This window comes from Clinocottus analis, unplaced genomic scaffold (genome assembly GCF_023055335.1).
Source record: "Clinocottus analis isolate CAN_PGR_092001 unplaced genomic scaffold, fCliAna1.0.p SCAF_4, whole genome shotgun sequence".
In the NCBI taxonomy this organism is placed as follows: domain Eukaryota; kingdom Metazoa; phylum Chordata; class Actinopteri; order Perciformes; family Cottidae; genus Clinocottus; species Clinocottus analis.
Window position 1 is genome coordinate 10,341,897 of NW_027176153.1, and position 22,332 is coordinate 10,364,228.

General features: G+C 42.3%; 2 protein-coding genes across 4 annotated transcripts in view; both read left to right on the top strand.

The window, feature by feature from the left end:
* Positions 1-685: 685 nt before the first annotated feature.
* ubiad1 (UbiA prenyltransferase domain containing 1) lies at positions 686-3,788 on the top strand. The gene is made up of 3 exons (XM_068597845.1): positions 686-858; positions 1,693-2,316; positions 2,838-3,788. Exons 2-3 carry the CDS (start codon positions 1,755-1,757, stop codon positions 3,323-3,325), a joined length of 1,050 nt encoding a protein of 349 aa, XP_068453946.1. The 5' UTR covers positions 686-858; positions 1,693-1,754; the 3' UTR covers positions 3,326-3,788.
* Positions 3,789-5,741: 1,953 nt separating this feature from the next.
* The window catches only part of mib2 (MIB E3 ubiquitin protein ligase 2), a 35,974-nt gene continuing 19,383 nt past the window's right edge, over positions 5,742-22,332 (top strand). For 2 of the 3 annotated variants that reach the window (XM_068597054.1, XM_068597056.1), the window contains exons 1-3: positions 5,742-5,892; positions 16,880-17,275; positions 18,492-18,663. In XM_068597054.1, the coding sequence (XP_068453155.1) occupies positions 17,053-17,275; positions 18,492-18,663 (395 nt within the window). In that variant the 5' untranslated portion in view covers positions 5,742-5,892; positions 16,880-17,052. Of the gene's footprint in view, positions 5,893-9,523; positions 10,171-16,879; positions 17,276-18,491; positions 18,664-22,332 lie in introns of those variants that run through there. The other variant, XM_068597055.1, reaches the window with a different exon arrangement.

Consider the following 22,332-nt stretch of genomic DNA (forward strand, 5'->3'; position numbering starts at 1 on the left):
TATTTTCAACAGATTTTCTGAGGTTTATGTAATGCTGCTGAGGGAGAGAGAGAAAAGAAAAGAAGAAAAAAAAACTCAAAGTAGTTTAGGTTTCTCCTTAGCCCAATTTTAGAGACACTTTCAGGCCAGACAGGAGAAACTTGAGCTTCCGTTTTCGTCTCATGATTAAGAATACGAGATCAAACCAGGAGTTTAGGGTCTAACACATATGGTGTTTACAAAACTCAGTAAGCAATTGGTATCATTTCATTGTTTTAACACCAGACATATCGTTCATGTTAGCTTTTTTATGGGCCACATAAGCGGAATATCTATCTATCTATCTATCTATCTATCTATCTATCTATCTATCTATCTATCTATATATATATATATATATATATATATATATATATATATATATATATATATATATATATATATATATATATAATATATATATATATATATATAACCAGTAGCTAATTACCTGTATACTTTTTTCCTCATACACTTTCATTTATGTACTGTTTGTACGTTTACTGGCAGTCCCTATTCTTAATGATCTCTGGCATAGCCGTTCTAATTCATGTATCTTTATTATTTAACTCCTCTCTATAAACTGTAATAATTCGCTCCACGGAACCGTTGTTGAGAAGCTTGTTTCTTCGAGCCCTGCGCGGAAGTGGCACCCCTGGCGCAGGAAATGGCGGCCATCAGCCGTGCATCGGTTTACAGCTGCCAACCAGTCAAGCACCTCCGAAGTTGACGCGTAAGACATGTAACTGTCTCCCTCGCCACATCGGGCTCAGTGGGCACAGGAGTATGTGTGTGAGCGGAGGGGAGCCCAGTTCGTGTCGGTTGTTGAAGACGTAACAGGTGAGAGTTGTCGGACATGTCCTCCTCTCTCGTCCCTGCACGTAGACGTTTAGCTCCGTGGCTACCCGGTTAGCATTAATCCTATAATCTCAGTAGTCAGCCATCTCCACCGGACACGGCGCCTTTTATCGCAGAAGAGGCGAGCAGCGTCTCGGCGTGTGCGTCTGTGTGTGTGTGTGTGTGGTATTCAACGAGATGCCACGTTTGTTATTGGCCACACAATTAGCTCATGTTTGTACCGCTTCAGAAACACCCACTTCGCTTTGAAGTCGAAGTGGTAACGTTACTGTAACGCTACTGTAACGTTACTCACTTTATTACATAACAACGAGCTAATACCAGACACCCTCTAGCCACTGGCCCTGCTACGATCTCTCTTCTGTATTTGTACAGTATTTGTCATCCAACTCAAAAGTAATTGTACTTGTACAAAAAGTGCATTATGGCATATTTAACAGGGCATCCGCAAGTCCTGTAAAATAGCCCTTAATGTGTCTGTTTATGTTTAAAAAAAGTAAAACTTATATAAACTTGATAAATATAAATCGTACTGTGACATGTTAGAAAGGCAACATTAAACTGCCAAACATGGATAAAGAGTTAGGTTTGACTATTTATCTTTTTGAAAATGTTATATATATATATATATATATATATATATATATATATATATATATAGAGAGAGAGAGAGAGAGAGAGAGAGAGAGAGAGAGAGAGAGAGAGAGTCAGAGTCTTGACTTTAATTGGATGGTTGACACCTGTGCGTACAGTGCTGCAAAACATGTCATACTATCACAACCTGAAACATTGTCTATTGTGCTTTCACTGCTATAGGAGCCCCCCAACTCTTGACCTTTTGGAAACATTGCTGGTACACTTAGACTCCTTGCAGAGGAATGGCGAAAGAGCAGAAACCAGGCAGGGTGGAAACGTTCGTACTGGCTGGATCTAATGGCCACAATGGCCAAGAATGGCACACCGGTCTGAGTAACCTGGCCTACCCTCCTACGGGTGCTAACCACGCGTCGAGGATGACCCGCGTTGCCACGGATGTGAGGCACAAGTGTGCGGCCTACGTGCTGGCACTGAGGCCGTGGAGTTTCAGTGCGTCGCTCACGCCGGTGGCCCTCGGCAGCGCTTTGGCGTACAAATTGGGGGGCTCTGTGGACTTGGTCATCCTCATGGTGTGCGCTGTGACCGTCCTTGTAGTCCACGGGGCGGGGAACCTCGTCAACACCTACTATGATTTCTCCAAAGGGATTGACCATAAGAAGAGTGACGACAGGACTCTGGTGGATGAAATCTTGGCGCCGCAGGATGTTGTCATGTTCGGAGCGTTGCTGTATTCGTTGGGGTGCTTGTGTGCCACTCTGCTGTACTTCCTGTCTACGCTTAGACTGGAGCACCTGGCCCTCATTTACTTCGGCGGACTGTCCAGCTCTTTTTTATATACTGGAGGTGAGTAAAATATAAACTTGGACAGAAGGACAAAATAAGTGAAGACTGACAGACAGGCAGAGAGTGAGTGAGTGACAGTTTGGGCAACATTGCACCACAGCAGGCCTTAAGTAGCAGCAAAAGGTTTGTGTTTTGTGAAATGGGAACTTCCATATAATGCTCCCGGTAAAGTGGTCTCTCTGTCACATGTGGTTACAAAAGGTCAGAAAAACAAACTTTGGTATGTTGAACGTAACAACTTTTACTTATTAAGCCATGCAAATAGTCTGGCTTCAGTATAATTATTCATCAGGATATCTTGATCTGTGGTTCATCAGGATATGATTCATTTATGATTCATTTGAAAGATGCGTTACCATATTTAACTATCTCCAGTAATTAAGAATGTCAATGCTTTACGTTTGTGTTTGTCGGCATCAACTTTTTGGGGGAGCTGGCCCTTTTAAGGCAGTTGTTGTGTTTTTCCGACATGACACAGATCCGGAATTAAAAGGTTAACTGCCTCCTCTCCCACTTCTCAGGCATCGGGCTCAAGTATGTGGCCCTGGGAGACGTGGTTATCCTCATCACCTTCGGCCCGCTGGCGGTCATGTTTTCCCACGCGGTGCAGGTCGGCTACCTGTCGGTGCTGCCGCTGGTGTACGCCGTGCCGCTGGCCCTCAACACAGAAGCCATCCTCCACAGCAACAACACCAGAGACATGGACTCTGACAAGCAGGCGGGCATCGTCACCCTGGCCATCCTGATCGGCCCGACGCTGTCCTACGTCCTCTACAACCTGCTGTTGTTTGTCCCGTACGTGCTCTTTTGCATCCTCGCCACCCGTTACACCATCAGTATGGCGCTGCCTCTGCTCACGCTGCCTATGGCCTTTCCGCTGGAGAAGCAGTTCCGCAGCCGATGCTATGCCAAGATCCCCCAAAAGACGGCAAAGCTCAACCTCCTCATGGGACTTTTCTACGTGTTCGGGATCATTCTGGCTCCCCCCGGAAGCTTGCCGTCCCTGTGATTCATTTTTTTAAATAAGTGATCATTCAAATGTTTTCTTGTTTTAATACAGACTAGTTCATGTTCCTCTTTGTATTTGTACAAAGTTCTTTAAAGGGCTTTCGCTGGCTTTAATTTATTGTCATATTTATGTTAAGCAGAGATTTAGTTTAGGTCCAGCTCTGTGACACTGAAGGCATAATCCAGGGTCTTTTTTTTTCAGTATTAAGCGAGCTTTAGTGTTTTAATACGCTGGTGTCATTTTGTAGAAGTCGGCAACATTTTTGTCATTTTCTCATTTTTGACAGATACACCTACTGTTGCCATACGGACAAAACATTGATACATGAAAACACTAATACAACTCTCTTCAGATATTCTCGACATTGTAATCTCTGCATGGTACATGCTCTTAAATTGTTTATTTTTCCTTTGGAGAGCCAAATAGTATTTAATTTGATTCTAATAAAACTCACTGACGCTGATGTCCGATGTGTTCATTTTGGATCAAAGTTCCCCTTAAGTGAAATTTGGTGATACGTTTAAAAATAGACTGAGGTTTCATATGCGACGCAACAATGGACATTATGGGATAAAGCAGCACCTCATGTCCATTCAGAATGTGGCATTTAAATGCCTATGAGATGGATATATTTACCTTGCAAAGTAGAAAATAGTTGCGTTAATTCTGTATTGGTAATTGTTAAACCAAAAGTGTCAAACAACCACAGTTGGAGACCAACATATATTCATCACGGACATTTGTTGAGGGATGCAATGTTTGACTTTTAGGTTACTTCTGACAGTGTTTCTACATGAGAAGTTCTTATTTTCTTTGTGTCTGTGCTACTACTTATAACGACACTTCCTCATAGCAGAGACAATATTTAATCTCCAAAGAGACAAATATTAAACCCCAGAACAGATACTGGATTTTATTTCTTTGACAGTCCCTGAGACTTGATAGGTGACATGCCTGTCTGTTTTCAATCAAAGATGTAGTGTATTGTATACTTATTTCATCTTAAACAGACATATCTCAAATAATTGAATAGATCATAAAGTCGCCCATAATGTTGAGTATATTACTTAATAAAAAATAAAAAATCACAAAGTAAATTTACAAAAAGCTCTGTATTGGTAAAGCAGGGTATTTGCCAGCAGGGAGCAGTAGTGGACAACCATCGTCACAACATGCACACAAAGCTTCACCAGCTTTGTGCAAATTCTGTTAAATGGAGTATTTGTGGGGTCAGAACTATTAGTTCAACTAGGTAGGTTTAATTATGTGTGCATTCAGTGTCTTCAAAAATCTAAACTTTTATTAATAATAAATGAAATTGTATTATCTGTTTCAGGCTATATTCCACAACTGGATCCCAACTTTTCATGAGACCATATAATTTGTTCTTAACTTGTTTTTTTTTATACTCTCCTGTAACATACAGCACATTAGTGTTTATGTCTGTTATCTCTAAGGAAAATATCAAAGGCCTTTTGAATGAAATTATTTTGAAAGAGAAGAGCAGAAAGCCTAAAAGCTTGATCGTGATTACACAGAGAACAATAGTTTTGATGTAAGATGTCCTTTTCATTCATTGCCCTTAATTAATGTTGATAATGTGAATAGTTAATTACAGATTCTGTTAAACATGTTCATATCGGTCTTTGTCTCTGTTTCAGAATATGGCTATAACATTAATATGATCACACCTGAAATGATATTACAGCTATGTGGCTAATATGAAGTCCAGTCATCTAGATGTTTGACCCCGGGACTACTTGTAGACATTAACGTAACACTTGGAGTTGTTTTAAACATGATGAGAAATGAGGGAGAGAAGGACTTAAATCCGGCCTGAGGCACAAGTCCATTATATGTCTGACTGTCCCCATGGCCACCAGGGGCCCGACAAAGACCTAATCATAAGTGATGACTGAGCAATTAGGGGACATGTGTTTGTGCTTCATGTTTGATTTCACTTCATTTAAAAATGACCTGTGTAAATTGTTGTTTTGCACATTTGTACATTGTCAAGTTAAAATGTATACTCTTCTATATTCCTGTAGAGTTATACAAGTTAAATCTTATTTCCATTGACTGTGATAATTGTGGTAATTGATATTACCTCTAATTACCCCTATGATTGGAACAAATCTTTTAGTACTGCCATAATTCCTGGTGAGTCTTGCTGCCTCTATTTGTTGGCATCTGAATCAGAGTACACTGCAGACTGAGAAGGGAGCTGTACAGATGAAATGCATGAGTCAGAGTAGAGTAAAGGAAAGCCACTATAGAGAGAATGCAGCAAAGCATCAAGCACGTCCAACTGTTTTTGTTTCTTCATTTTCCTGAGTTGGTTACTTGAAATCAAACCAAACCTTGAGTTGTTATGTTTATTACGGGGAGCACATGAAGGCAGCATTTGTAGTGACGTAATGCATGGGGCGTGTTGACATGGCTGTGCGCTGCCAAACCTTCCAAATTAACACTTATTAGTCCTAAAACAAGCTCCTCTCAGCGTCGGCGACGGACAGCGACACGGACTTAAAGTAGACCTCAAAGTAGACGTTGTTGACAGAGGCCCGGTAAGTAGCTACACCGTGAAAGAAGTTTGTTTTCTTTCTACTAATAAACGATGTCCAAACATGAGTTAGCTAGCGATAGCTAGCGTCAACGTTCGGGCGAGCTAGTAACGTTCGTGGTCGCGCGAAATCCCTCCGTCGTCTCCTGCCACAAAGCCGCGCACAGTCCAGCTCACGGTGACATGTCGTTGTCACCTCGAGTATCGTTACGTGTCACAATGTTTGTTTACTGTAGAATACACACATGTTCACGTGTGTCTCTCAGCGGCGCCCCTCTCTTCTTTTTGAAGATGAAACGTGTCCAGAGGATCATTTTCCTGTCAAAAGATGAAATAACGTTACACCCCAAAGGGCGACAGGAAGCTGCACGATCCGAGTTCTGTTTGAACGCCGGCTGTTAAATTTAGAAACCAGGACACCTGAGCTATGAGAAGAAATGCGTCTATGGGTTTGCGCATTAATAAACCCGACGCGTTTCGTCAACTAATTGTTGTGCTTTCAGTTCCCCTTCAAATTAACCAGAGTAATGAAAATGGCAACAACAAAAAAATTCTCACGACGTTTTGCTGTGACGCTCTCTCGTCTTTAGAGACCGGGGCCAGTGCCGGCTTTGACTTGACTAGCAAGCAAGCTAACTTGTGCTAGCTGAACAGTGGGGTGTCATGGTCGGTTTTCTGCGACCTGTCAAACCTATAACATAAATAATAAAAGCAGAGGTGTAAGGAGCACACTTTACAAATCAATTGGAGCGAAGAGCAGAAACCGGCGTCAAAGTCCATGTATGTAAAAATGTACATGGCCATTAAAGCTGATTCTGAAAGCATTTCCTGCGGTTGTTTAAATCTATTATGACGTTGCGTGAAGACCCCTTTACCCAAACTTTCATCTTTCCGGTCGCTTGGGAGGATGAAGCAGAGCCCAGCTGCAGCTGCCACACAACTGGACACAGCCATGGTTGCTCTCAGCCACACCTACTTAGAAGATGTAGTTATCTGCTGTTTTCTTTGTCTTTTGGCCCCTGCTTGGCAGCCACACAACTAAACAGCAACTGTTGCTGTGGTTTCAGAGACACACTCAGTTGATTGAGAAGAAATGGGGAAAATATTGAGCTAACAGTTTTAAAACACTTTTAAGATGGGGTTCAGCTCTCTGTTGATAATTTTCAAAAGGTGCATTGTGCAAAACTTGCATTCAGTGTGGGGCCTGCGTTTGTCCATGTGTATTTTAGTACTTGGTCTCTTAATAGATATTTTCCTGTAATTTATTGGTATGCATTTGCCTCCGCACATGTTTTGTTTAAGCAGTTTAAGACTGAAAGGCAAATAACTTTCACTGAGTTCTTTCAGACTCTGTGTATAGAGGACACTTTATATCTATGTATACTACATACAATTAATTAACACTATAACTGGTTCACAAAGGTGCAGGTTGAATCAAATGTATTTTTTAATTAATACAAATCTAAATCTGGCTGACAGACTCGTACAGTATTTCCAATGTTTAACTTAACAGTAGCTGTCACCACAAAATAGTGAGTTTCCACAGTAACCAGTATGCTTAGCCGCATGCCAAAACCAGTCATTTTTTTTACTGAGGTCACAGAAAGCAGAATCTGTGCCAATTAGCCAACGGCTTTGAATTTGATTGTTTTGTGCAGTTATGGCGTTCGCTTTCCGGTGGACTGTAATTCTGCTTTAGGGAGAGAGCCTCTGAAACTTGTGTAAAACCAAAACAAAATGTTTCCAGATAAAATTCTTCTTTTTCAAATTTGTATCAGGAGGAATAGCGGTAAATCAGTTCCTTGTCTCGTCATCGGGGAAACATTGTTAATCGGCTTTATGCTTGAGTACAAAGCACCGTCGAGTTTGCACTCTGTCCTGTGGTTCGTCCATCAAGTGCGAATCTGAATCTGACTTGCCAGATGGTTTGTTGCACAGATCGGAGAAATTTGCCGCTGGGAAACTGGAAATGGGCAGGCGCTTTAAAAAAAAATACTTGGCAGAGGGGTTTGATGAACCACCTGTCAATAAAACTGTTGCCGAAGTGAGTCGGGAGAAAAGCGGAAACCTCTCCTTTTCAGTGACGAAACGTTCTGATATAACAGATATAAAACAGCAAAATTCTGCTGCTGTTTAAGGTTGAAGTCAAGTGCAACTTGATCCCGGGAACACGATGGAGTAGTATCCTGAGGCCATCTCCCTCAGTTTCCTGCGAACTGGACAGAGTGGGCTGGGTAGTGGAGTGACTTTTTACTCTCGCTGAGTTATCTATGGCTCCTCCCTCTCCTCCTGGGGTGGTCGACTCCACTTTTAGTGGTGTTTGGGCCCTCTGGTCTGGATTGTCTCACGATCTGCTGCACTTTCCCCAATCCCAACGCTCACTACTTTGATGTTGATGTGTGTATTCTGTCACAGGCCATTCGTGCTCCGGTGAGATAGACTGCCAGATCTGAGATCCTCGTAGCTGGACTGAGAAGGATTCAGACCTACAGCCCTCTGGCCTTATGTCCCGTAATAGTTACAAAGATGACAGCTTCCCCGAGAGAGAGTCAGCACCTCCAGAGTCATCCAGTTTGAGCTCTGTCGGACTATGTGGTGGCCCAAGACAACGTTTTGTTAGATGATAGGTCTAGAGTTGAAGCAGGAGGTCCAGGTCAGATTAATGTTTATAAGCAAGAAATAGGGTGACATGCCGACATAGTGATAGCCGGGTTTGAATTCTTGAGGCAGAGGACCTTGAGCAGTAATGATGGCTTGCTCAAGCAGTATTTCAATAATATTTGACTTGGCTTTTGCAATCCTAAACATGTTTCCTGTCTCCCCGAATCTCTTTGCAATTTACTCAAGGTTCCAAACAGTGAATGATTAGTTGATCAGACACAACTCGCATCCCAGCGGCTAAGCTTTGTGTTTTTCTCAGGCTGCCAACAGCAACCAACATTTCAACAGGGTTCCCGGTCTGATGACTGCCATCATGTGTGTGTGTGTGTCACTGTCTATTTGAAGAGGAGCTCTATGAATGAATGCACCCTTTTGTGTGACGCGGACCGATTACACAGACAGCGGCAGCTTTGTTTACAAGATTGGAGAGTGTGGTGTAATAAACTTCATTATGAACCCGTGTCTTCGACCCCATTTTAAGCCCCTGTTCATTCATTGGCTGCTCGTGTCCCGGCAATACCAGCTGGACATTTGTGCGAGTGTGCCAGCATCAACAGAGTGCTGCTTTTGCCTGGTTTTCTTGGAAGCCATATTGTCGAGGTCTCCCACAGCTGTCGACACATTAAGGAGTATTGTTCAAAGCCAGGAGAGCATGGGGGAAACATTCACAATCACACACCCATACTCCTCCCTTTTTCCTGTGTGAGCCTGCAGGAGATTCTGGGCTGGTGTTGCGAGCAGCGGTTGCACAAGCCAGTTTGCGACTCAAAATGAGAATCATGGCAGGTGCCCATTCATCAAAAATGTCCTCCAGCCCCACCCCTTTTCTTTTCCCCCGAGTGCACACACACACGACACACACACACAAAAATAATAACACACAAGACCCTCCCCCCGAAACATATCGCCCCTCCCCCTCCTCTCTGTCCTCAGCTTGTCTGCTCATTGGCAGCAGAGCAAACGCTGTCCCCCGCGCCGCTATGAAAGAGGGCTGCACATCCTTATGTCGAACATACTGATCAGTAAACGCGGTGTGTCGGCTTCACACGCGTGCCACTGGCGCTCGCGTCCTTTGTGTTGGAATATAGCATCGGAGGAGTCCTACGCGGAGCAGAGCCCACTGGCCTGTTTTTAATGCGAGAGCAAGGGTACGTCGACCTGAATGCAGTGCTCGTCGGGCAGCTGCTGTCCCTGGCTATCCTCTTCCCACTCCTCTCCTCCTCCACCACCACCACGGTGGTAATCCTTGCTGACACAACGCACAAAGGAATAAATGCTGGCCTCATCTTCCAGCAGCAAGGCTCTCTTCTCTTTCTTCTCCAGCTCTGATCCTTTAGAGCCAGGCTGTACGCCTGTACAGCCGAACGCTGTTTCTGTGAGACGGCTTGTGGCTGCATATCGCATCTCTGGAAATACCGGCCTGGTTGCCCTCTGCCTCCACCCACTGAATCTCTCCCCACCCTCCCTCCTCCTCCCGGGCTGGTTCCTTCAGGGGGTTAACCCGAAAAGGACTTCAGCCCTGAGGAGGCTTTTTTTCTTCTCATATATTACTGGAAACCGGTAGGACCACCGGTAGCTTTCTTCCCCCCCCTTCACCATCTGATGCGTTTTGTAGCATGAGGTAGGAGCTGTTTCCTCTCCTTCCCTGTCTTTGTGGGTCTTTCTGTTTACCCTACTGTACATCACTATACCAACAGGTAAACCAGCTGAACAGGACATGCTTCATTTATGATGCAGTTTCCGTCTAGACCATTTGGTTAATGCTAATGTCTTTATTGTCAGACGGTGAGATCCATGCGATGGTGCTGTTCTAATTTTAAGATCTAGATGTGTTCTTCTCGTCAGTTTGAACATTTATTTGTCTTGGGTAACACTTTCTGCTTCTGGTTTCCCGGTCATAAACTGTCATACGAGACACATTTTCTGATTTCACTGTTTTCCCTCGCAGGAAGGTAAAAATATGCAAAGATAAATAACGCGCAGGCGATACACGCCATAGCCATGATACTCCAGTTGTGCCACATGTCATCGCAATCTGTAGTTAAGCCTGTAGACGTGATAAGCAGGCAGACATCTGGCTGGCTTCTATCACTGTTGGTGGAGCAGACGGGTGACCATCAAAACATTAAGTAAACGTGTAAGTATATTTATGTCGAAGTTGTGTAAGTAGTTTTAGTAGTAGGGCTTTTAGCCTGTGGATCATTGATTGCAGTTCGCCTAATTACAGCACAGCGAGTGACCAGGTTAGATTTGAGTAGTTATTACCACTTTGGATACGTCAGACTTCACTGTATCACACAGACAATGGTTGATTGGATGATTACGGGATGATTGCGTCGAATGAGTTTGTTTTGAGTTTCATTAATACAAATTGGGGTCTACAGGTTGAGAGCTTGTAATGACTGAATACTGACTTTTTATATAATATTTGACTTGAGGCTCTAGGCCCAGACTAAATAAAAGCCCAGCAGTTTGGGTTTACAGTTGTCGGTTAAGCCCATTTTGCAAGAGACTAGCCTTAGCAAACAAAATTAATGATCAAAGCTTCCTCTCACTACTGATTATGTGACGTGACAATGCCCCATTATTACACAAACTTTTGTATTGACCTGAAACGCACTCTTGGAGGATCAGCACTTTAATGTCTTAGGCTCACCAAGACAGTATGTTTTTTATTTATTTCTACAGATAAGTCATCAGGCTTATCCAGTTCTTGAGCAACATCTATCAAAAAAAAAAAAAACCCTAACTATTTTGAGGAGAATAGAACTGCATGTTCCAAAACAGAGAGCAAAGTTCACAGCAAACCAAATACTATGACTGTGCCAGAAAAGGTTCACTCCCCTGTCAGTAGGATGACGGCTTCATAGCGCTCGGGGTTTCAGATGGTACTGCTGGTTGTAGCAAAGCGAGTAGCAGAGCGAGGCTATCGGTGTCCCGACCCACTGGGCCCGTGAAGCTTCCAGCATGTTCAAAAGTGGGCGGAAGATCATGGGGTGTGAGTATGATGATCCACGATAATTAGATACAATAATCTCTGTACAGGGTCATGGAACGTACATTCATATCCTGTTCTGCTGTGTTTCTTTTGTGAAAGGCTCCAGGGATAAAGTTTGCTGATAGGAATAAGTATGCCGGTATCAAGTAGCTTTTTTAAATGCTTATGGACAAGACGACAAATATTTGAAGATGCCCATGTCATACATCTTGGATTAATTTCAATAGTTGATATGTTATATAATTATTTCCCACACTCAGTACACAGCGTCTGTTTGAGTGAAATATGTGAAAAGGAAGGGAGGCCAAGCAGAAGCCTGGAATAGAAAATGAAGAGTCTAATTTTATGCCCATCGCCCACTCTGAAGAAATCCCTGTAAATGTGTGATTTGCTCACGGTCCTTATTGATTTCCTTGAAAGTCCTCTGGCCACCAGATGTTTCTGACGTGAACCAGTTCCAGCAGGCTTTCACTCATTTCTGATCGGGGAGTTGATGAGGCTAAAGCAATAGTATGTATATTGGTCTTTGCTAAGCCTTTGGGTCTTGCGGCAGGGACCTGGGAAAAAAAACAACCAAAAAACAGCACAAGCAAGCAGCCTCTTCTTATTAGACACGAGAGCAGGATATAAGCCAGGCAGACCACGTGTCAAGAGGACGCGCGGCACAAGTAGGCCTCTGCGGTCCCAAACAGTAGCACGTATCTGATGGCACCGGGTCCGCCAGGAATAATACCCCTGACTCATTTCCCATTTGAAAGCTGCTCAGTGACTTTTATCAGAAGGTCTGTCTCCATGCTGGTAAATGATTTGAAATAGTATGTCTTTGCAGTGTAACCATCATCTGTTGGTCGATGTACTGCGAGCCGATTTTCAGGCCTTCATTTTTTCTAATTGCAGCTTTCAAAGTTAATTTACTCAACCGTTGTACACATCAAGTTACTACAAATACATTTGTTAATATAGTGATGATTTCCTTCTTGACATAAAACCCAAGCACAACGTTTTCTGCTGATCTAAAAAAGAAATCCAAGTTGAACCCTCATTAGCGTTAAAACACCTACCTAATGGAAACCAATAATATTCTTGAGCAATTTTCAACCATTTGTTTACGGTGTGTGTTTTATTTGTGTTGTGGCAAATGGCTGGCTGGTTGTTTTGAAGGAGGTTTACTCCCAGATTGGCCCTCAGCAGTGTGTGTGTGATGAAAGCCAGCCCATCTGTTATTGCAGGAAGAGAGCCGTAATCCTGCCTGTCTTGGCCCTCAGTCTATAAACTGTGATTTGTCAAATATTTACGATTTTAACATTTTATTTTTCCTAATTTGCTATTGTTGTTGACATGGGCAACATTTGACTTTAGTGAGTTTATTAATAATTAAATCTCTCGCCAAACTGTCTTCAAATTTAAACACCGTCTTAGTGGTTTCCTCTAATTTCCACAAGAGGTAATATCTTTGTTGGTATTTAGTAATCGTTCACTGCTGTTTTAGAATGCAATTTTCTAGCAGTAACCATCTGTCAACACCAAACAATAATGTGCATTGGGATTTCAGAAGATTAGTGTGATTAGGCAAAAATATGCTTCCAAGTGCAGCTTGACGCATGTATACAGTCATTCTGGGGTGTAGATGGTGAGCTCACACAGTAAAAAATAGTCTCCCTGTCGATGTCAGATAGGAGCTCATTGTGTAGATGGAGTCATCTCCTGAATCCCCTGGGCTGCATCTACTTGTCAGTACCGGTCCTGGTCTAAATTAATAACGATTTAGATTATCAGCGTGTTCAGCCTGAATTCTCTCTGGAACACACTGTGTTGGGTTTGGGGGCAGCAGAGTAGCCAATGTGGGAGGCGGTGGGCATTTGTTTTTAAATGTAGGCGGTAGGTTATGTCTTTTTTCTTCAGTTTATGTCTGCAAAACAGTTCCTCAATCCAGAACGCTGGATGGTGGACCTGCTTTAAGTAAACAAAGATTGTCTTCGTTAGTGTGGTTTAGGTGTGTTGTTTTAGTTTTAGTTTTTTTTTACTCAGAGATTCCTCATGATTGCATTTTTAGCTGCTGGTACATCATTTTGGCATTTACTTGCTATCCATCCACACCCAGAATGCCAGGAGCTGTGTAAAAAGCCGTCCTCTGCCGGTGGACAGCTCCTGTGTTTTCATGCTGACATGTTTGATGATTGGTTGGGATATTATTTCAGTGCATAAAAAGAGGCTAAGCTGTCATTTTTTGACAGAAAGTGGAGTATAAGCAGCCTGCTTTCCCTCCTTTGATTCACTACATCTCTTCTGTTTTCATGCTTAAGCAGATGCCTTTAATACTAAAATGACATTGTAATTTTGATGAGCATGCAAGAGTAATCTCAGCTGCATTACAGACATCTGTCTGCCCTATTATTATTATTATTATTTAATTTTTTTAACTGAACCCTGTGATTGAACGATCACGGTATAAAACTAAAAACATATCAGGTAAAATTTTCCAGATGACTGGAGTTTTTTTTTTAGCAAGCTTAAGACTAATGTACACAAACGTGGATAGACTTTAAAGCAATACTTGTTCAACGTTTCCTCTCTACACCAGCATTTGTAGATCATTTTCTAATTTTTTTCTGGACGGTCAGAGCGGTGGCCATTTTTTTTTTCGTGCCGTTGCGACCGTTGCTGCGGGTTAACTGTACAATGATATCACACAGTGTACATTTACAACATACTATCGTGCTTCCAACATTTGAACTTGCACGCTTCAGCTATATAACGTGTCATGTTAGTGTAGAGCTGGACCCAAGAGCGGAATACAGACGGGGCAGGAGGAGTTCACAGTTGCTGATTGAAAAGAGCCAGTGGCTGAAATGATGTTGGTCTAGGTTGGCGTCGATTGAGAGCTGGACAGCGAGGAGTTGCGCAGGCAAGTTGTTAGCAGGTTGACTAGTTCAGGCAGGGAACAGGGTATCCCGAGAGAGTCAGAGGCTTAGGTAAACACAGATTAAACGAAGCCATAAGTAAACAGTTGCTGGGAACATAGTTTGGCCGTAGCATTAGTACCACATGTGAGAACTAAGACAGGAGTATATCAACTGTTGGCACTTGGTAAATGAATGAGTTGCAGGTGTGCAGGTTAATTGGCAGCAGTTGGGAACACACACACGCACACACACGCACACACACACAATCACAATGAAGGGGAAAACCAGTCGGGATACTAGAAATAGATAAAGGCTCAGCGAGAGACTTTAACAGTGTTCTGTTCCAAATCCTTGAAGCATAGTTTTAACACAGTCCATGTATCATCCAACATCATAGCACTGCTTTTTGTGCATGCTGAGCCCGCCGCCTGCCACACATCTCTGCATGTAAACTGATCAATAAAATGTCCAGAAACCTAACGTTGCAAAGCTCAAATGTATCGACACTAATGGTATTGGCTTCTTAGTCTTGCTGGAAAGTGTACATTGGTGTGTATGTTTGCGAAAGGTTTATCTCTCTTGTATTAATCCTCGACACTACAGCACACCACGTGAGGCCTCTGAGGTAGTCCTTTCGTAAGAGGTGTTAATACACAGCAGGACCTGGATTTCAGCCTGTTTTTCCAGTGAAAAGTGACAACAGTTTGGGTATGTGCTAAACTTCCTCGAAGGCACTGTGCATATGTCAGATCTTCTCTGCGGACTTTCATCTTCTCTTTTTAAAATTAGATTTTAGGAAAGAAGCATACACACAGGCAGATAATCGCAATTTGCTTGATGTGGGCTGCAATGTGAAAGCTGTACTTGTTGGTGGAACACGTGGTCCAAGCGGGATGCGCTGTCCTTCAGTTTTACAAGCCTGCACTTTTCATTTTCTGCCACCTCACAAACATTTCATTGTTGTGTGAGTGCACACAGAAATAGCAATGCAGCATCAACAAGGAATGTTTTATGTTTGTGTCTAGTTAATACTTATAATGGTTGGAGACGGAACACTGCGCCATTGTATAAAAGAATATTTTTAACCACATGTGATTAGTGGATGTGATTGGATGTTGCTGATGGTCGTGCTCCTCAGAGAAAGTTCCTGTCTGTATCGCTGACTCAAGCTGACACTTAAATGCTGCTTCCTTCCTGTGTTCGTACTTGTTTTTAGTACCCAGCAGCATTCATGAAAACACTGACGTCATCAGTCTAGGGTGTGAGAATTAGTTTTTGTGCGTCTGTCCTTAAGACAAGATTTTTACTCTTTTATGTCTTTTTAGGCAAACGTCTGGAATGTGTACAATGCAGCATGTGTAGACGTTTGGACAATAAGAAAATGTGAAGTTACGATTATCCCGGCAAAAAATTAGCCCAATAATCGTCTAAATATGCTTATATTTGTTAAAATGGAAAAACCAACAAACATACTAATCTAACTAACATACAATTGTCATTGTATCCCACTTAGGACACGTCTTCTTTTAGTGAACATTGTTTTTAGTGAAAGACAAACAATCTGAAATAACAGCATCCTGCATAAATAGAGGATAAATTGTTTGAGTCTTCTTTTTCTTACATGCTTATTACAAAAAAAAATTCTTCAATTAGGCTCTATTTTTTCACTTCTCTGCCATGATAGTGAGCCAGGCAGCTTTAAGTCACTTTAAGTAAGCTTCAAGTCACTCTAGTGACAAAACCCTTAAATGTCCCGATAATGGAAATTTACCACAATCAACTCATTGTGCATCTTGCGATCCATGATTTAATCCTATATCGTTAAATTCCTACACAGGAGCACTTTTCACCCTTTTTACACCTTTTTGCTGGTTGTTAATGGCTACTGTGTTTGATGATTGTTTCTCAATGGTACAAACTTTTTTTCCAGAACTCCAGTAAAAAATGTCTTTCTTTTTGCTTTAGGATGGAGGGTACTTGGCTTATATGTTTACAACTTACTCCTTATAATTGCCCGTGCGGTATTTTAGTAGTTGAATGTTATGGTTGCCATGATTGAGTCTAGCTAAGTGTGGGTTTGTGTGTCTGTGGGGGTCAGTCAGGGCATGATTAGCACAGCAGGGCGTATCAGTCGTGTCCAGCTGCTCTCTCCAGAAATGTGCCATGACACAATGCAATGCCTTCAATGAATGATCCACAAGCAAAGAGCAACCCATTGCTCTGAAACTAATGAGACATATGGTATGTTGCTTTGTGAGTCCCTCAGCTGCCACTGACAGACTTGTAGTTGGACAACACGCACAGGTTGCTTGATTTCCTTTTTTAGAGGCAGTGGAAAGGAGCCCAACATTTGCTGTGGCTGTCAGCATCCTACTATTTCTTCTTTATTTTCTAGGTTTCACTGAGCCTTTCTCTCCTCTCTTCTACAGTCACCCCAGACCTGTTCCTGGAAGCACCCTTGGTGCCGTCCCTGCCCGCGATATTGTCCGCACGGTCCAGCCACGCTCAGAAGCCCCGGAGGCGCAGCAGCAGCGGGAGTGAGAGCGCTGCCAGGCCTCGGCCGCTGCGCTCAACCCCCAGGCCGGGGCCCAGCAAAGGCAGCATGGAGGTAGGCATGCGCGTGGTACGCGGCCTCGACTGGAAATGGGGAAACCAGGATGACGGCGAGGGCCACGTGGGCACTGTGGTGGAGATCGGACGGCAGGGCAGCACCACGACGCCGGACAAGACAGTGGTGGTGCAGTGGGACAGCGGCACACGGACCAACTACCGCACCGGCTACCAGGGTTCCTTTGACCTGCTGCTTTATGATAACGCTCAAATCGGTAAGCACTCATGAGTTATACTGAAACACAGAGCAATCTAGAGCTGAGTTCTAAAAGCTACACGCAGTTAAAGTGAAATTATTAGCGTCTTTAGAGAGTTGGTGGTTACTGATGCTCCTTTGTTTTGGGATGCAATGACAATTAACTAATATAGCTCCCAAATGTGTCATTTATGAAAAACACCTAAGGAAAAAGAAGACAATAATAAAAAAAGGATTGGAAATGTTATTATTATATAAACAAATTATTCCGTCCCTTTCTCTCCTTTCCCAAAACCTAGACATACAATTTTTTCTTTTCTTTCGCCTCTCTTTAATGGCCTTCGGGAGGTTTGGGTGGAAGTGGTGCTCTGACGAGCCTCTCCTGACAAGACTCTCACCCCTCACTAACAGCACACTTGCCTCAAGCACATTTATACTTTGCCACGTGGATAGTTACAATAGAACAAAAAAAAAACAACTCCGCTCAACTCAATGTTAGGGTCACATCTAAGCTGTAATATAATTTGTTTTTTTGAATCAGTCCTTGCAGATAATAGTTGCAATTGATGAATACAAAATGAATAAGTTCAGCCCTCCTGTTAATCAAGTTGCAGCTGCCTGCATGCTATTGATTTCGAAAAACAAAACAAAATGAAATGATACCCAAATACACATGCTGACTCAATACAATTTTGAGAGCTTAAAATGTGGTCGTTGGCTGGACAACATTGAGCCTATAACCTCATCAGACAAAGTCATCCTCCTCGGTTTCTGTGGAGTTTTACATCCCTATGATTAAAAATCCAGGTTCAGTTTAGCTACAGATGATGGTACCAAAGACTATCTCTCAGACTATCTCTCAGACTATCTCTCATTATCTGCCATTCGGCTCTATTCTAGGAACTTGAATGACACACACAATAATGCAGGACTCATTAGCATTTTGCTCCATTTAAAGCAACATTTTTCTGCCTCAGAAGCTTGCCCTTTAATGGAGCGAGAGGAGATGAGCTTAGAGGGCAGGGGGGGTGGGTAGTATTTGTGTCATAATGTTTGTGCCTCGGTTCTTCCGCATCACATGATATGAGCCGCTGTGATAAGTACGACGAGTAAGGAAGGACATGGCATACCCCTTGACTGCCGCAGTGACTTGCTTATGGGAGATGTGTAGCAGCATGTTGTCGTTGTAGCCACAATCACCTTTCTTCCAACCGCCTCGTCTCCCTCCCTTCCAGGCGTGCGTCACTCCAACATCATCTGTGACAGCTGCAAGAAGCATGGCATCATGGGAATGCGATGGAAGTGCAAGGTGTGCTTTGACTATGACCTGTGCACCCAGTGTTACATGAACAACAAGCACGACCTTGGCCATGCTTTCGAGCGCTACGAGACGGCGCACTCCCAGCCGTGAGTACTGCACAGCCACTTCCTCCGGCACAATTGATCCTCATTTAAATTCTAATCACGGTGTCGTCCGTCACAATGTCTCTGTTTTGACCAGCTTCCTCTGTCCACTTTTACTCATAGGACTTAAGATCTCATTAGTGTTGTTTCCTCTAATTAATTGCTGTTAGGCTTCCGTCTGTCAATGCGGGCCAGCAGGTCAGGGCTTAAGCAAAATCTCCAGGTTTTCAACTCTTGTGCACGTCTGCTTGTTTCGCCAAGTTTATAATGGCAAACTGATGTGTTGCCTGTTTGTGTTCAGGATCTTTTATCAGAATAGGAACTGTTTGTTGCCATGTATGTAACAAACACAAGGAATGTGAAAGGTGCATAACTGTCCAGATAATATCAGGGTTTATTTTCAAAAGACTGTTTCTTTGTTTTTAATATTGTCTAGCCTTAAGTCAGCTTAGGCAAACCACACTCGGCCTTGATTGGGATAAATGTTTAGCGAGCTGATTCCAAGTGGTTCACGTATTCAGATTACCAGAGTTTTCCTTCAGAAGCCACTCTTCTGCATCAGTCCACAGTAAAGCTCCAAACGGCTTCAGGCGCTGTCTGAATATCAGCTGGATGGCCTGTTCTCGTTTTAACAAGGTGATATGTATGACCCAGATTTCTTCTATAGTTTAGCCTGGTCCAGGTCCAACACGGTTCCTGCCGTCCAATGAAAGGTGCGAATAGTGGGTGTTAATCAAGACGAGTTAGCTATTTGGTGCAAAAGTGTATTCTTTTTTAAAGCCCCTCTGTAGGATTTTGGAGTTTCTGACTTTAACACCTCATGGTTATATTAAAAAAAGGTCACTGTCACTTAAATGTCATTGCAATGGTTTAATTTAATCTGCCGGGCAGCAAATAAATTGTCTTCAACCCTCGCTCCAAATCTTGATTTGGTCATGACTCGAATATAGTATCCTTGCAACCTCTCTCCTGTTTCACTTCCTGCTTTAGTTTACCATCTGTGGTCACACATCCTAATATATGAAATGTCTTAATTCAAGTCATTTTGGATTAAGGTTGTGTCCACAATCAACCATTTTGACTCTGATAGTTGAGCGAAAATTGAGCTGCACACCAATTACAGATTCGGCCTGCAGTCATTTTTCAGCATTCTGACAGTAGCTGGAATCGCATTTCGTCTCCCACCTCAGTTTCTCTTCAGAAGTATTGATTTGTCACTGAGGCCTAAATGTTTGGCTCAGCAGTGTCCTTCTTTATGGAGTTTTTTTTCTTTTCTTGGTGGTACAAACACTTTTTATGTAACACTTCAAATGGGTCAAAACAGGTCACTGCCTTCCATCTGTGAACGCTACGCAAATACTCGCCCATTCTCATTCTGCCGAAACAGTTTTCATTTCATCAAATTGGTTGAAAAGGTTTTCGAGACATATCAATGGGAGTAATGCGCCTATAGGTTTAAAGAATAGTTCACAATTTTTGTTTAGAGGATGCCTTTAATCAAGCTTTCATTGGACAGACAGGGATCTGATTTGATCACCGTTGGTCATAATGTGTATCGAACCTGCCTTTGTGAACAAATGTTAAATGGTGCTTCCTTGAGCATCCACGTCTTTAATCTGAGTTATTTAAAGATCGCTTGTACAGTAATCCAAAGCAACTGTGATACATAACATTTGAGTGAGACAGAGCTAAACTTAGAATACTTGAAATAAGTTAAAAGAGATTTGGTGATATCATTGAAAGGTGTACTATAAAGTTGTATGTTACAGTCAAAATGATTTTAAATACTAAACCTTAGTGTCTGAGTAAGATGATGTGTATTATCTTTGTGTATTCTCTTTCTATAGTTTGACTGAGCAACATTGGTTGAGGAGAACACAATAGAGGAAGTGAAATGTGTGAAATTGCAGTGACACAGCACATTTTAGTTTAAAAAAAAAAAAAAAAGCCAATTGAAAGTATTTTAAACCCTTCAGTATGAATGTTGCCTATACATGAATAATCTGTATAAAACTCAAAAGATTAAGATTCGCCAAAAAATTATAATACTGTCATACATTATGTCTTAAATGGATGAATGATGTCACGTTTAAAATGAGTTTCACTAATCTGAATGATTGAGAAAAGTGGAGCCCTGTTCAAGATGTTTGCCTGCAGCGCTTCAAGGAGATTGACCTCACTGATGACACACAGTGCCTGTTTCGTAAATTACTGCTCTCGGGGGGGAGATTATGCTTATGGAATCTGAAACACAGATTAGATATTGATGTCCATAAGTGTCAGTACAGGCTGTGACTCCTTCGAGGTCAGTCAACCAGCCGTGATGTGAATCACTTTAAACATTGTGTTTGACGGTGTGGCATTAAATTTCAATCCAATTTAATCTACAGAGACAGCGTTTTGTTAAAACGCAAACTTTGAATCAAACTGAAGTCCTAACTGAAAATATTAAAGATTACATTTGTATTGATTCTTCATGTCAGGATTAGGATTAGAAGAAACATTGCGTGTGTGTGTGTGTGTGTGTGTGTGTGTGTGTGTGTGTGTGTGTGTGTGTGTGTGTGTGTGTGTGTGTGTGTGTGTATTTTTATTATTAGAAGCCATAGTTCATTTTACACTTTCATTTGCATTGGTTGCCACTTAAAACTATAAACTATAGTGAGCGGATTGTGCAGGACAATAAAGACGAATCTGAAGACCGACTTCTTTTAACAACGTAGATCTCTGCTTATATTATTAACCTGTAATTATCCATTCACGACTTTCACTCAGTGAAAATGGAGTTGTGATTGTCACCCAGTGGTGGGAAGAGGGGCACATGTGGAGAACATCACATGAAGGTCACTTCACTCCCCATCGGATGAATTGTAATAGAGGAACACTCTCTAATTCGTGCTGCTAAACAAACAGGGCTTCTTTATTTCTGGACTACACTGACCCATATTTCCCTGACAGCATTTCAAAAGACTAATTTATAATCTGGCAGTCATGGGACGCGCTTGATAGTTGCCTGGAAAGACAAATTTAGATTAGTTTCATAATAAGTGCGGCTTCTTGTTGTGCCAGCAGTGATTTATGTAAGGAGACTGGAGTTTGGGCTTAACATAGTTAAGAGGGACATGTGGACCAAACATGTGTGAGGGTTTAATGACTATTTAAGAAGGGTAGATCTATTTGTAGTTCATTGATATACTGCGGGGAGAAATTCTGCCAGTGTCCTGAGGGGACAATGGGAAGTTGTCAACACGATAAACTGCTGCAACTCCTAGACACCCGAGCTGCACCATCACAGACATGGTGTGAGACCTGAGCCGGATGTACTGTATATGAGCATTGTAATTACAACCGATTTAACTGGATTAGCATGCTGACATTCTCAGCCGTGTGGATTAGTATGTTCACAGTTTCAACTTCCTAAAAGACGTGGAGAGATAACAGGTGGTGGATGTGGAGCAAAATCAAGGTGCTGCTCATAAAGTATGAAGCTGCATACCAGTGTTACATTATGACTCGCGTGCGTTTTCTCTCAACTCTGATTAGAGGTTGTTTTTTTTGTTAATGTGAATCTTCAGGATATGAGAATATTACAGATTATCGGTGTTGTGAACAGTTCACGGTGTCTTGCATTTACTCAAACTGAAAACATTTACATTACTTTGACACATGTGTGAG